Source organism: Solea solea, chromosome 1, assembly GCF_958295425.1.
Source record: "Solea solea chromosome 1, fSolSol10.1, whole genome shotgun sequence".
NCBI lineage: Eukaryota > Metazoa > Chordata > Actinopteri > Pleuronectiformes > Soleidae > Solea > Solea solea.
Window position 1 is genome coordinate 45,457,544 of NC_081134.1, and position 15,853 is coordinate 45,473,396.

Sequence of the window (15,853 nt, forward strand, 5' to 3'; positions counted from 1 at the left end):
TGTTCGTCCACCCTACATTTCTCTGTGACCGCTGACCACAGCTTGAGTCACATCCTTCCCAGCTCTCCTGCATGTTTACAGAGTGCTGGCTTTCAGCTGCCCATGATATCACAGGCCCGCTGGTATTAAGAGTCGCACTGTGTGAAAATACCTCCAGGATGGGATGGAAAGAACCATCCAGGGTACGTTACGACCAAAAGCCTGATACAGGAAACCCCCCCTCACCCCCAGTGTGTGTGTGTCTCTGTGGAGCTTTCCACAGTGTTCAGCGTTCCCTCACTGGTCTGCTCAGGCAGGTGCCTGTGGATGACACTGTTACTGCAGTGACATCATAAAAGAAAATGCACAAGCAGACTACGGAACAGTTTTCTCTAAATAGACATTTTAATGATTTCAAACAGTGTGGTTACAGACGGGGAAAAGGGGAAACAGGTGTTGGGCTTGGAAAAGGGGGCCATTATGTTTGCTGTGCAATTTGACGTCACAGCATTTACTTTTCTTTTCTTTTTTTTTAGCACAGCTTAATGTCAACAGAGTCAAACTGATGAAGAAAAGCACAACGAGCCGAGCCTGAAGGCGTCGCTCTGACATGTTCCAATGGCGCGGAGGTGACGATACAAAACACAGGAACTTTACTCCTGAACTAATAACACTGAATCAAAGTTCATTAATATGTAACAAATATATACAGATAATCAACAGAAATGTGGCAGAACAAAGGCTTGTAAAAACATACTGACTCAGTGTGTGGCGCTGATAACCGTAACTTTGAGAACTGTAACATTTGCTTACAAGCCATTTGACCTACTGTGATAGATTGTGTACAACTCTGCACTGTATTGGTTGGATGTAAACATTACTCCTTGCTCACATGAGGAGCCACACAGTAGTAAAACATCAGTACTTTCTCTGTAACGCTGCCTTTCCAAAGGCTCCACCTCATATTTGCATTGATCAGAAATAAAACAAATGGAACAAAAAAAAATAATAACAACTAGATAGTGACCGTTCTCTGGTCTCATGAGTGACACCTGCCATTGATATCGCATTAGCAGTTCAGACTCCGCCCCTCTGATTTCCACCTGCCTGTTGCCGGCTGAAGCGCAGCCTACTGGGTCCGGAGCTGGTAATCTGAGGAGGAAATGGACAAGCCTTAATCAAATGGACAAAGTAAAGAGGGAATCAGAGAGAAATCGAGTGCGATCGAGGCAGCTGACGCTTTCCAAGCAGAATGAATGGAACACAAAGGAAATGAGATGAGGATGTTTAGCAATTAGTGGCAACATTAGTGAAAAGAACAACATGCGCAACCTTGGTAATCACAACATGAAGCGCAGCCAAAGTAAGTTCACTTTCTCACATTTTGCAGGACGTTGCCACATGGCTTCATGTACTAGTGTGTCCGCTTTACATAGTACAGAGTTAGTTCCCACCGCATTGCACCACATTGCCTAACTGTTGCCTAATACATGCACATATGGGCAATCAGCACAAGAAATCAGTGAACTCTTCACCTACCTCCATTTTGGGTGATGTAACGCACCCACGGCAAGGCCTGATACCCACTCTTTTCAATGATCTTCAGGTATCGAACCTGTCAACAGGAAACAAAGCCAAACAAATCAACTGTTGCGAACATTATGGACAGATGGTGTGTGGATAGTGTGTAATAAAGCAGCACTTCTTCAGGTCGGTATAAAGGGAAGCCAAAGAAAAACGATTTCCACATCCATTGCGATGTTTTACTGAGCAAACAACACCATGCCAATCAAGTTACTTCTCATGGACTTTAAAGGATAGTAAAGTAGTAGTAGTATTAGTACACACAGTGTCTTAGTGTCTTTTGTGCATTTGAATTGTGAAACTGCAGTTATAATTTACATTTGATGTTTCACACATTACATTAGGGCCATAACAATTTATCAATTACTAATCCATTACTAATTAATCACCATTTTAAATGAATTTAAACGTGCTCTCTGATTGTTCAGCCTCTAGAAAGTGAATATTTTCCAGTTTCTTTGCTTCACATAACACAGAAGTCATTCAAACTAAATCCTTTTGGTTTGTGGACAAAACAAAACATTTGAGAACGTCGTCAACACCACTGTGTTTCTCAAACCTGGAAATGATGAGATTCTAAATGTCTAATTTTGTCTGCAAAGTAAAAGTTTGAATTTCTAAAGATTTCTTTTTCAAATGGAGCAAAGAAACCAGAAAACATTCACATTTAAGAAGTTAAAAAAACACTCTACGTAGTTATATATAGAGAACATAATAGTTGATGATTCATTTAGTGATCGATTAATAATCGATCAATCAAATAATGGTTGCAGCCCTGCTCTGAAAACCTTTGAGGTCTATGGGGTCACCACTGGAATGAAGTGTAATCAAAGGGAAGAGGAACAGGTGACAAACCCCCAGATGTCAAGTACTTCATCACCAAACAATTTTACATTGAATTGTCCTTAACTTTTCAGTTGTAGTAAGAGTAGTAGTGTTTATGAGGAAGCAGTAGTATCAGTCACATCGAGAAGGAGGAAGCAGTGGCAGATTCGAGATACACACCGAGTTCATTTACATAACAGTATGTTTCGAGGCCTTCGAAGCAAAAAAAAAAATGCACATCAGCATAAATCAAGACAACTTTCACAAGCCATTAACTGATATTTCACCAGAGCTGTTACCACAGAGCTGAATGTCGAGAAGAGATGATAAAAATACCCCTCCGTCCTGACCAGCACTGAACACGATTGCACATGGTTCTTCCCCACGCAAGCGAGCAACACGAAGAACAAAATGTCCATGAGGAGGAAGAGATTAGAAGGATATGGTTTACAGTGAAGGATTTCTAGCTTAACTTGACCAAAAAACCTTAAGACCATGTTCAGACCTGGTATTGAGAGCCATAGTGACTGATATGAACAAATGAGGACAGTTCAGGTGTGGACACAGCCAACACGTCCCGACTGCATCCTTACATCCTGTCACAATAAAACACATTGGGAGGTGGTTTGAAAACACGTGTGGTCACGTTCTTGACCAAGGCCCATCCTCAGGGACATCCTCTGCCCGTCCCGCAGCACAGGGACCATACATTGATTTTTTTCGATATTTCATCTTTATTGTGACACGAGACAACATATGGTCTTAGAGAGTACGTCAGTCACGTTTTTTCTTGTTGGTAAATAAATGAAAAAGCGTGGACTCGACAGAGTGAGCAGTGTCATGTTTGCCGTTTTATGGACATGGATAATGACGGAACTTTTGAATCTGACATTAACTGTTTATTTTACATGCGTTAAAAACAACCAGTAAGTAACCACAGTGACAAAGGTAATAGCATCTGTGTGGTCATCCGGGACACAGACAGTCTGGATCTGTACGGGGCCTGAGACCTTTCTTGTCTCTATGATGTCACTGCAATCTTGATCAGTGTGTATCTGAAGCACTTTGACACACAGTCTTATCTGTCTTAATGACATGACCCCCCCCCCCCCAGTCTAGCGGTGTTGCCATGCAACGTCTCCATCCTGCTGCTTCCCAGCTGAAAGCAGGGACAGACAGGGCAGGAATGTGTGGGTCGAATGGCTGCGGGCCCTTGGTAAGGCCTCGGCACCGGCCGCCTTGTTATTACCTTCCACTACACAGTGAGGTCAGTGGCCACCAGACACATGACGACAAATACATAGACGTGGGATCACCGAGTCTGCCGGCGCAGCATTTCTCCCTGAAGCCAGGAGCCAAACATGCAGTCGGCCTGACCGTGGGTACACAGTCAGCAAAAAGGCATCAAAAGCCGTCCTCTGCAAAATATCATTATGGCTTGTAAGACGAGAAGAGGAGAGGAGAATGTTTGTTGTATCTTGTTTTGAAAGTATAGACTACATGTGTGGTCTAGATTTATCAGGCTTTTGGTAGAAGCTATGACCTAAAAGCATCTACCAGCTTGTTTGGGTTCCTTCGACATCACCTAAAGAGAGGAGGCTTGGAAATGTAACTATAGCTCTGCTCTTACTGCCACTTGGACCAAAGTGCTGGGTTCCTCCATTTCTAGTTAAATTTACAAGGTGCAGTTACGTGCATCATGCACACTTCACATGTGCGCTCCCCTACACTTAGTGGTGGAGTTAAGAGGGACTTTCTCATGCTTTGATATTTACATGCATCTAATTAAACTTCACAGTCTCTTCTCACACATAGAGAGTAGTGTTACTAGCATTAGGGTCTGAAACCAAGTCTGCTGTTAGTCTGTAATAAGGCTTGACACAAGAGTTTGATGGGAATATGGTTCTTAATAGGTTGTGTTTGTGATGGTGGGACTGCACCACAGTGTGACTGCTGAGAAAAGGTTTTTTTTTGGGGGGGGGAGCAATCTTTCACTTTTTGACTGACAGTCTTGGGAACGTGTGCGATTAAAACATCATGTGTACAGCAAGACATGTAGCATGTGAAAAACAGGGTTATTATGAGTTCTATGACTTTTGAAGTTACTGTCACTGAAATTTGCTGCCACTCAAAAGAGCTTGTGTGATCATTTAAATGAACTGATACTGGTAATAGATTCATCTTTAAGAATCTCACAATTGGCTTAAATTCCGATTCCTTGGGTCACATTAAAAATGAACTCAAAATACAAGATCTTTTTTTTTGATTCAGAATAGATGTAGTACACAGAGCTGTTTGTTTGAGGGTCTACTCTGCTGTCGTGTGCCAGCAAAAGTTCTGTCGTCATGAAATCAGAGTCAGGTGTTTGCAGGATTTGGGAGCTTTGCTATTTGGAAAAAGGCAACGTAAACACAAGCAAATCCAAAAAAATAAATTACAATTATTTAAGCTAAACTAGAACATGTATCCTGGGTATAACTTGAAAAAGGTATCGTTCAAAAGGAAACAGGCTATGCAAATCAAACTAAGATTTGAATCGTTTTAGTCTCTTACTGCTAATGATTCAAAAGATTAGGGTGGTAGACGACTCACTGCTCTCGCTGTGAATATGTTGTGCAAAAAGTCTGTCATCAAGTGTGATTGTGTTTGTGTGCACAAATCAGCAAATGTAAACCAAAACAAGCAAGTCTAATCTGGAACCACACACAAACTATGGGATTTTATTTAGTTTTAAACATGGATCAATTACATCTATTAAATGTCACCACATATTTTGAGAAATTCTACTCAGAAAAGAAGTGGAGGAACATTCAAATACCAGGTGTAAACCGACATATAGAGCTGTCCATTTGTGATCACCTGAGGTAGATGTTAAGATCAGGGCTCAACATGGCCCATCAATTGTTGCACCGTGCTTATAATTAATCAATTCATGACAAAAAAAAAAAAAATCTAAAAGGAAGGAACAAAAATGACAATTTCCTCCAGCTGCCAAATTATCGAAGAAAATGACAACTGTTCCATGGACACGATCACGCTAATGACAACATTTCAATTAAATTGACTTGTTTCCCTCTCTGAGTGGGTTGCAAAATGTCCACACAACTTAATAATGTGTTACTGACTATCACAGGAAATGTGGAAAAGCTGGAAACTATGATCTCTTCGCTCTTGTAATGAGAGTCAGACAGAAACCAGGCCTTAACGTTCATTGTTAGCAAGAATGTCAGGTTTGTGTCAGTTGTAAATGAATCATCTTAAATGTTGATCTCAGATGTCTATATACATACTCAACACTCGTATAACTTCAAATAGCGCTCCCTTTTTTCCAATTCGTTTTAATGGTGTGTTGCAGTATAAAGAAATGTGAGCCTTCATTTTCATGTCTTTTAAAGAAACTGTCCTCTTGTCGTTTACATGGAGCAGTGGCACCCATGGTGCAAAACAGTTCAAGCTCAATATTTTACTCGTCATTTTAAAAGCACCTGATCTCTGAAAGTAAAGCAACTGATATAAAATGAGGTCTGGTTGAAAAAACGATCTTTTCTTTTGATGTTAAATAAGGTCGAGTTGATAGAAAACAGGCGAAAAAATTGTTGAAAAACACTTTCTTTAAACCAATATTGTGACATATTGAAATGTTGTTCGTCAAGCTGACTTGGGAAAAAAAATGTTGTGTGTAGTGCTACACATATGACCGCAGAACAACTGTGATTATACAGTATTGTGCTGCACATTTGTGGTCAGCCAAAAGTTTTCATCCAAACATGAAGGAAAAACATCAGCTTCTCTTTCAGCTTCATGGGAATCACAATCAAAATCCAGAGAATCTACTTATCTGTGACCAAGAATGACATTTTCTATCACTGTCATTAACGCAAAGGGAAAACGGATGATGACTAGTTGCTTTTTGGTTTGTTCAACAGCAGAGAAAAAAACCAAAAACAATTGACTCTCAGTCCAAGAGAAAGAGTGTAAGAGAGCTTTACTGCCCTCTCTGGCCAACTGAGGAGACGAGTATGAATTGTTTGAATTCCTGCTCTGGGGAGAGTGGACGTATGCGAGACTTAGCCACATGCCATAAACTCTAAATCCATGATGACAAGGAAACAACTGAGAACCACAACAAACTCAAACTATGTGAACGATAAGCAAACAACAGGTGTAAAGAAGCTGTGAAACATGGATTCCTGATGGCTTAATCGACAGGAATGATAAACCAGGTTTGTCCTGCGTTAAAAAGATTTGTCAATGATAAAACACATTTTCTTGTATCTCTGTACTTGGAATTCTATTTCAAACTATTTCAGTTCTACGTATGCTGGGGAAACCAGTTCTAACATCTTACTCTGAATTATTTTCTCACCATTGTCTGACAAAGGTCATGTATGCTGGACGTACCTGGATGCCCGAGGTGGTGAAGTACGGGATTTCAAACTTGACACTGATTGGTGGCTTCCCCTCCTTGTCTTCAGCTTCTACACTTGGCAGACCAAAGTGGGCTCGCATCAAATACTCTTTCCCACCCTGTGAAGAGTCATAAGAGGAACACCTTAATATGAAACCCGACTTCAAAATATTAAATTCTTTAAGCTGATAAGTCATGTCTTTCTCACTGTTGTCTTCTTCCTGTGTACTGGTGTTCTGGGTCAAGTCTGACTGAATGTATCCATGGCATGCAGTAATACTTTGACTCCCAAACACATTATCTAGGTGTGATAGTTGGAAATTTCACTTTGAGAAATTTAATTTAGCGCAATTTCAGTACGGTGAGAATGAACGGATGTTCATCTCTATGTGTTGGCCCAGCAATGGACTGGTGACCTGTCCATGGTGTACCCTGCCTTGTGCAATATGTCAACTGGGACTGGCTTCAGCAGCCCCCACGACCCTCATGTGGAGAATAAAGCAGTAGACAATGAATCGATCAATAAATCAATCAATCAATTTCAGTTTGACGAAAATGTTTGCATGTAAGTCGGACTTGCACAATATCCAGAAGTCAATTAATAAGTCGTAAATGGACCTCTTCATTCAAGAGGCTTATTGGCCCCTTTACACCTGGCATTAAAATGCATTTTCTGTGATCAGACAGCAATCTGACAGCACTTCACCACGTATAATTACACCTGGTATTAACATGCGTCTCCAGTGTCCACATCAAGATCCAATTGCTATCCGATCACAGTCAATCCCCCCCCTTACGTCGCCTCCCCCTCTGAGCACTGCCATATCGACAACAACAACAACGTACCAACGTTGCGCTATTGTATGGACTCCTCTTTGCAGGGGGGAAGAAGTCGTCCCTGACAAGTGGAAAACTGACAAAAGCAGATGAGTCACCTCTTCTTACAAGTGTTCACGTGCAATCCGATTGCAAGCCAATCACAGAAAACCCATTTTATACCCAGGTGTAAAGGGGGCCATTCAATTCTGAATATTTGTGGTGAAACCCAGAATCTAACCTCTGTAAAATGTGGGGAGTGTTTACACAATTCATTCTTTTTTTTCCAGACGTCATGTAAACATTCATTGAAAAGAGCTATTTATAATGTTTTTCCTAACACCTGTGCCTTTTCTACTAACACGCCACAATGAACACTCAAAAAGGCCCATACGTTTTCTTGCAGCTGTGCATGTTTTTGTGGTTTCGGCAAGTTTTTTTATCAATAAATAACAACCACAGAATTTCTGAGTCAAGTGAAGAAACTTTAACCCAGAAACCAAGTGTATACGATGCTCATGAGTCATGCTTTCTGCTCACAGGGAAGGACTTGATGGACCAGACGATCTCGCTGTTCTCGGGGACCCATTTGACGCTGCCCACTGTGGTCTTGAATTTGGGTGAGTCAGCATCCGTTGGCACAGGAATGTGGATCTCCACGTTGTTGGCTGTGGAACGCCTTTTAAACTGACTCTTGGCCTGCCAATGAGAAACAAGAAGGGCAAGTTTTTACACCCTGTCCCGCCTCAAAAGCGTTTCTAACAATGTCATAATTACTATTTGAAATAAGTATTATTTAATCCAGGGTTAGACACATGCAACAATAAAACATACAATACCATTACGGTACACTGTACGGTGACAGTGAACACACCCACCTGTCTCACAGCCCAGTCACATGGAGCTCGACTTTTATTATTGTGACTTTTCAGATAAAACAAAACCTCATCTGACGCTGCAACAAATGACAAATCAACCAGTTAAAAAAAAAAAAGATTACAGTCACCAACCTTGATCATGTACTCGATCCGACTGTGGGAGTGCTTCTCAATGACCGATTCAATCCAGATCAAGGGCTTCACCTAACACATAAACAACATGCTTATATTACTAATAAATGCACTTCAAACTGCTTCTCTTACCAAATGTGGCATTTAAAATAGCATGTGACTCAGTCGCCACCATGTGGATGATTTGTGTTACTACACCAATAACCACTGAGAAGTTAAAGGATAAGACATCAGTTTTGACAACTGCCAACAAAAACAATAGTATGTCCAGTAATCAGAGTTTCATTATGTGCTCATTAAGTGTTGTTGAGAAAAACTAGGAAAAATCCCAGATTGTGACACATTGAGTAATTGTGCAACATTTTTCAGACATATACAGTGTGTGATGTGACCAACAAATGGCCAATAATGACAATGATGTCTGGGAGTTTAGCCACAAACTGAGATATTTTGTTTGACGTCAATAACAGCTTCATCTTCTGTTACACTACTTCTTTCTTCTCCTCCTACCTCATAGCCCTACTGGAAAAACCCTATTGTGAAACATTTACCAAAAATGCTCGCCTATAGACCGTCACATTACTGATCATATATGATTTTCATTTCCTTTCATGAATATGTTTATGGTATATGAAATGTTTGGGGATTAGCTGATGAGGAATCTAAGTATCTTTCAGAAATAGATTCCATCAATACAATTTTTTTCTAGGCTAGGACTTTTGTAAATCAATATTTAACCTGGTGTTCCTTAAAACATGTTGTAAACATTGTCCAGAAGAAAACACATATATCCAGAAATTACAGTTTGTAGTAAACATCAGCTCGAATCCAGTAGGAGTCCGGCTGTCAGGAATATCTGTTTCCTGACAGTGTTTCTGACGGGCTGCTTTAGAAATGATTTACAACACAACATGGCTATGAGCTGCAATTAAGGACCATGTACTACAGTATATGGTCTAGATTCACCTTCTTTTACCAGAGCTATTTGAAACACTGTCCAACAGAGGACTATTGCTGATGAATAATAAATTCAGAAAAGTAATTTTGGCAAGGTGGTCAGGGTGTGGGCAGTGCCTGATAACGTCAGTGAGATACGTAGAATGACGTTGTACCAGTGCGATGGTAACTAACACGACACAACCGACAACAATGGCTGGCTGCTGTTTGCTGGCATCTTCTTTTTCTTCTTTGTGGTAGAGTTCTATTTAAAATTGCCACGACCATTGGATATTTACACCGGTCTCAAGGGAGTTACTTTTTTCTGTTGCCTAATCAGCTGACTGTTGTGAGAGGAACCGTTCTAGCTCCAGCCTGACCATATCATATCATTGGTACCATTGCTAATGGAAACGCAAAAAAATACATACTGTCCCAAACGGAACTTTTCCATTCAATGGAAACGCGGCTTTATGTTATGCAGATACATCTTATTCATTTAGCCTGAGGAGAATGAGGTGGTCCTGTCACTGACTTACATGAGTGTTGAGGCGGTACGACATGAGCTCAAACTCGCCATCGGGAGGAATGAAGGAGATGGTGCGGTCGTTCTCAAAGCGAGACAGGCGGACACACTGGTGAAACTTGACATCCTCCAGCTCGACTGATTTACTCTTTCCTCCTTCGTGAAAACATTAAACAATTTTAAAAAAAGAGAAAAATACAGAAGGAATGTACAAGCAACAAATGACTGGGGATAAATAGGGTCTGGAGTAAATTGCACAAGTGAATTGGCCAGCCTAAATCATCAACAAAACTACATCAAATGTGGGAACTCACGTCCTGTGTTTTCAAACAGAACCTTGTCATTAAGGCCCAGGCGCAACTCGGGCATTCCAGACAGGAAGACGCGCATCTTAATTGATCCAACGATCTCGCTGCGTAAAACATTACCATTGGCACTGACCTGAAAAACAGCAATTGACATAGTCAGTTAGTGACTGAGGAATTATTAACCTTCCATTAACATACATTTTAAGTTATTCATCCACATGTGAACTTCTCTTAATACATTACAGTTCACACATCTCCACATGAGTCTCCAGGGATCAAACAACACACAAAATATAAATTCAATGCATGTGGGTAAAAGATGATGTTGAATCCATAAAACTGAAGCCAGTCAGAGGTCTGATGCGTAAGCAATCCTTCACTCTGGCTCAGGACAAATTTGTGTTAACCCCAAAAAATAATATCAAAATATGTGTCCTGGACCACTTCTGTTTTTTTGTCAGAAGTGTCCTAAGACTAAAGGCCAATAAGAAGAACCAATTCAATTAATCAGGACAAAAAAAAATCACTAATATTGTGACACACCCACATAAAGGAAGTACACAAATACCATGACTGACATTCCTTAAGCAACACAGTGCTTCTAAAACAAGGAGTTCCTACCAGGAGGTTGACTGACTCAATGACGTCCAGGAAAACCTCATTCTTCCTGTACTTGATGCCCTCTGACCTCCAGGAGACAGCATTGGTCACGGTTGCAGGGGGTCGTGGGGCACCGGTGTCTAGCTTGTGCCCCTCCTGGGTTATATATCTGCGACAAAAATGTAAACACTGAGGCAAAACTGGAAAAAAAGGGAAATCAACTGTCTGTGGTGGTTCCCAGAAAGCATCGAAAGAAGAACAGAGACTGTCATAGTTATCGTACTCCTGTAGTCACAGGACAGTGATGGGAAATCCAGAGTTTGCTTGCCATGTCAACCACAGTCCTTAAAGTTACATTTACAGTTCAGTGAGGACAGTAAGCTTCTCATGACTTGAATGTATGGAAATAACAGTGACACAAAGCAAGAACAAACTGAATATAAGGCTGCAAAAATAAACTGATAATTCCAGTGATAGACTTAAATAATCACCAAGTACTTTAATAATCCAGTTTTTCAAATATATGTTCGATGAATTCAACCTAAAATAAAATGTGTATATTTGGGTATTCCCATGTATAATTATTGTTAATTAAGTCTTCGTTTGACTGTGCGTGACTGGGGCTGTGCAACTATAATTATACATGGGAATATAAGTGAACAACCATATAAAAAACAATACATTTAAGGATTTTTGACTTTAACTTGGCAGTTTTTTTATTACAATGGAACAAAATACTAATCCTAATCCAAAGTTTACTTAATAATCGCAGCAATCAGTGGGAAAAGCTGCTTCCAGAGTCGCTGTATACCAGAGAGTTGCAGCGGTTTGTAATGATGACTCCATCCTCTTTTCAGTGAATTTCAGCATCTTCCATCTAGTTGGAGATTTAAATTCCCGAGGTCTAATGGTGCTTTTCCACTATACAGTTCCAGCACGACTCAGCTCGGCACGGCTCAACTCCACTCGGTTTGGTATCCTTTTCCATTACTATAGTACCTCCACAATACTCACAAGTGACTAGTAAAGCAGTTATTTTCGGTGTGCTGAATCATTAGAATCAGTTAATTAAAAAGATTAGTTCACTACTTCCTGCATGACCAGAGGACAGACTCCATCTGACACAGTCACTGAACTGAAATACGGTGGAAGGGGTTGTGATGCGGTTTGCAGTCGCTGGCTTTCGGCAGTGCGGTAACTAAATACACCAGACTCTTCTGTTAAATATTGAATAATTTAGAAATCTCCTTGCTTAATGTTGGAGCTTGACGCATGTTTTCAGGATTTTTAAGTCATTTTAACTGGTCTAGTTTTCGCTTTGATTCTTGTGTCGTACTGTATGTATGGAAAAGCAAATAAATGCGAGTGACGCCGTGTCGTGTGAGTCGTGGTGGAACTGTGTAGTGGAAAAGCACCATAAGACTTGCACTTTCTTTATTACCTTACTAACTTATCTCATCTTATCTATTGGATAACCCTAACCTGCCTAGGTAATTTACAGGTAATTGTAGTGAGGCTGTGGCTGAGAGGGAACTCACTCTTGCAGAATCTTGCTGTCCGTGGTCTGTGGATAACCAAAGTCCATCAGCTCGTCCATCAGCTCATAAATGATGACAAAGTTATCTCTAATGCTCTCCTCCTCCAACTCTTTGAAATATTCTGAAAAAACCTGAGCACAAATGATGATGTATAAGCTCATATGTCAGTCTCTGTCAATGTACAGACCAGACCCAGTAAAGCATTAAATCTTACCTGAACAATTTTGTACAAGAAGGAAAAGACCAGCGAGACACTCGCATTTTTCTTGGATGTTGCAACCACTGATGTTTAGTGTGTTAAGAATTTACACAATATGAGTTTAAAGTCACAAAAACCTGTACAAATAAATAAATATATACACCAGGTGTTAAGAGGTTGCCTGCAGTTACAAGAAAGGATACAGTAGAGGTTATTGTGTTTGATCCACATGAAACGGACTCCCCCATGGGCCAGGATTGGGGAGAGTGTCCCCTCCTCCTCTTTGTCCATCAAAAGGGTCATGAAGTGTTCAATCTCTGACATATCCACATCTCCTCTGTAATTTCGGCACACCAGCACCTAAGAAGGAAGAAAAAGTATATATGAAGCTTACATTCTCAAAGTTACTCCATGTTAGCAACAGCTGTAGCGCTTTTGGAAGGACTGAAAGCCAGGCCCTGCACCAGAATACAGATTTAACCTGAAACTCAACTCGGAGTTGACTAGTTCTGAAATGAGAAAACCAACTCAACTCTTAGTAAATTCTAAGTATGCTCACTCTTGAGATAAGGACATCTGAACTAACTGAATACAAGCCATTATCAGTAATCAGACTAAGAATCAGAAATACTTTATTTATCTCCACGGGAAAATTACTTTCGTTACAGCTACTCAAACCAAGAACAGAAAATAACAGAAATTCACAGCAGCTTATACTAATATATTAATTAAGATAAAATTAACTTAAAACATATGGACCATGTATTGCATATAAGGATTTTAAGCTACATTAATTTATTTTTTTTGCCTTTTCATTCACTGTAGTGATGAGCACTCAGAAGGACACAATCTCTAAAGCAATAACTACATGTATGACCCAACAGTGTCCATGTGATCCATGTGAATTGATTATTGATAGACAGGTGTCTGATAAGTCCAAAGCATCACAAACATGTTTTGTTGTGTAATAACAGTTATAATGCATCATACATGTTCATCTTCATGTCCTGCGTGCAGCTATGTCTCCCACATTTACATTATAAGTGAAAAAATAAGTGAAAAGTGGAGAATTTAATCGAGGGTTTTGGTATTATCTCTACATTTCCTGGTGCTAGCTGCTGACATCGCCTGTCCCTCAGCGGCCTTATGTTTTTTTCCACGTCAACCTATTATACGAAACGTTTCCTTTAGTTTGGATTAGATGTACATGTTTAATCTTAAATCCACATTTTCAATCACAGCGCATCAAACCGCACTGATACGTTAGCTGCGCTGCCACATCATAATCTGTCAATGAGGAATGTGTTCGCTAGGCTAGCGTTAGCTTAGCAACGTAGTAGCCTGTCCCGTTATCTTACCTTTCCTTTTAAGTCCAAAACATAAACAGCACTCGCAGACATCTTGAACTAATTTCTACGAGCTTAGTTCAGCTCGTGTTTAATACTGCACAGTTTTATGATACGTAATGAATTCTGAAAACAGATTTTAATTCATAATACTGAATGGAGCAAAGCGACTCTTCCCGTTTTGCTGCACCGACCCGTCCTCAGACGAGCGCCCTCTAGGACGAGGAGGAATAAGTGCAGGAGAAATGCACACAATTATTCAGGAAATGCTTTTTTTCATGTGTTGCATTTTGGTGCAGACCAGAAGCAGCAAAATGGTATTACTGCCATCCTAAGGTCATTTGTAGACCTCCGTTTTAGTGTTGAATCAATTTAAATTAAAAAGAAATTACAGTCCAGTGCAATGAAGAATGAATAAATGACTGTTTTTTTGATGTGCTGAGTGGACTGTAACTTCAGATTCTGATCGCTCTGCTTTCATGAGGTTTCTTTCTGTGTGATAATTATTACTATTATTAATTCATCTAAACAATTATCACAGTTTCACAGTATCACTCTACACACATTCACCCACCAGCCAGAATTGAATTCTGGCACTAGTTTCAGCTGTAGCACACACATTTCCCTATATCCTGTACAAAGGCTTTCTATTCTATTATATTCTAAGTATGAGGGCTCTTTACAGGTTACTTAATATCTTCCACACCAAAGACAAAAACAAACACAATTTAAAATATAACTGTATCCTGTTGCTCTAAAACAGTGGTCTCAAAGTTGCGGCCCGGGGACCACATGTGGCCCTCCAATCGATTTCATGTGGCAATATCAAGTTGTAACGAGTCATTTCTATATGTTTTTAATTTTAAATTAATAGATTCATTTTGCATCATAAATATGTTCCTTTTTATTGTTGCATATTAAAACAAGCACTTATATTTTGAAATTATCCAATCCAATCCAACTTTATTTGTAAAGCACTTTAAAACAAACCCAGTGCTGTACAGAATGATGGTAAGACAGAAGAAATAAAAGACAGAAAAGCTCACACGAGGCAATAGAGTACATATAAAAAAGTAATTAATATGGCATATTGATATGTAATTTTGAGCTCATAACGTCAACCACAACTGTTGCTTTTCCCAAAAAAGTTGGGCTTTCTTTTTACTTGACTGGCCCCCGACTGACCAGACGAGACAGTCAGTGGCCCACAGGTCATTTGAGTTTGAGACCCCTGCTCTAAAATGTCTCAAGGCTTCGAGGAATCAAGAGAAACATCGCCCACTACACTAAATGCACACAGACTATGCACCAAGAACTATGTGGATGTGGTGCTGGCAGAGTTTTAACCACTTAGTGTTTGCTAAAAAAACAACTCCTCACATCCTCACTTATCTGCCTAGAACCAGCAACACATCATACATTTCTTTTGTGTTGTTCAACAATGGAAATTGATATAATGTCTCTCTTATGAATGCTGACATGGCCCTAAATGCAGTCACTCAATTTTTGTTCTATAATTGTGACACTGTTCTAGTTCCAAGTCTTGAAATTAAATGAGACGTAACGTAACCTGTAATGCAGCTGATCTGTTTATAACTGCTGATGTACAAATGTTAGCCAAACACAGAATCAACTCCAGAAAAGTAAGTAGATGTAATGCTGATTCATATATCTAAAAATATACCCTACTCAAGAGTCAGCGTATTATGTTAAATCTGCTGGAGAGTCATTATTGACTTGTTAGTCAGTAACATTTCACCTGCTGGGTCGAGTAACCC

General features: G+C 40.0%; 1 protein-coding gene across 2 annotated transcripts; it reads right to left on the reverse strand.

The window, feature by feature from the left end:
* Positions 1-363: 363 nt before the first annotated feature.
* On the reverse strand, positions 364-14,283 carry ap1m1 (adaptor related protein complex 1 subunit mu 1). Of its 2 annotated transcripts, XM_058644251.1 has the most exons (12): positions 14,088-14,283; positions 12,933-13,089; positions 12,745-12,812; positions 12,531-12,661; positions 11,014-11,161; positions 10,399-10,525; positions 10,098-10,240; positions 8,623-8,694; positions 8,153-8,311; positions 6,790-6,915; positions 1,519-1,594; positions 364-1,131 (listed from the first exon to the last, which is right to left on the reverse strand). In XM_058644251.1, exons 1-12 carry the CDS (start codon positions 14,127-14,129, stop codon positions 1,109-1,111), a joined length of 1,272 nt encoding a protein of 423 aa, XP_058500234.1. In that variant the 5' UTR covers positions 14,130-14,283; the 3' UTR covers positions 364-1,108. The 2 variants fall into 2 exon arrangements, with proteins under 2 accessions (XP_058500234.1, XP_058500243.1); XM_058644260.1 differs by lacking the exons at positions 12,933-13,089; positions 14,088-14,283 and having other exon boundaries at positions 12,531-12,660; positions 12,743-12,812.
* Positions 14,284-15,853: the final 1,570 nt, after the last annotated feature.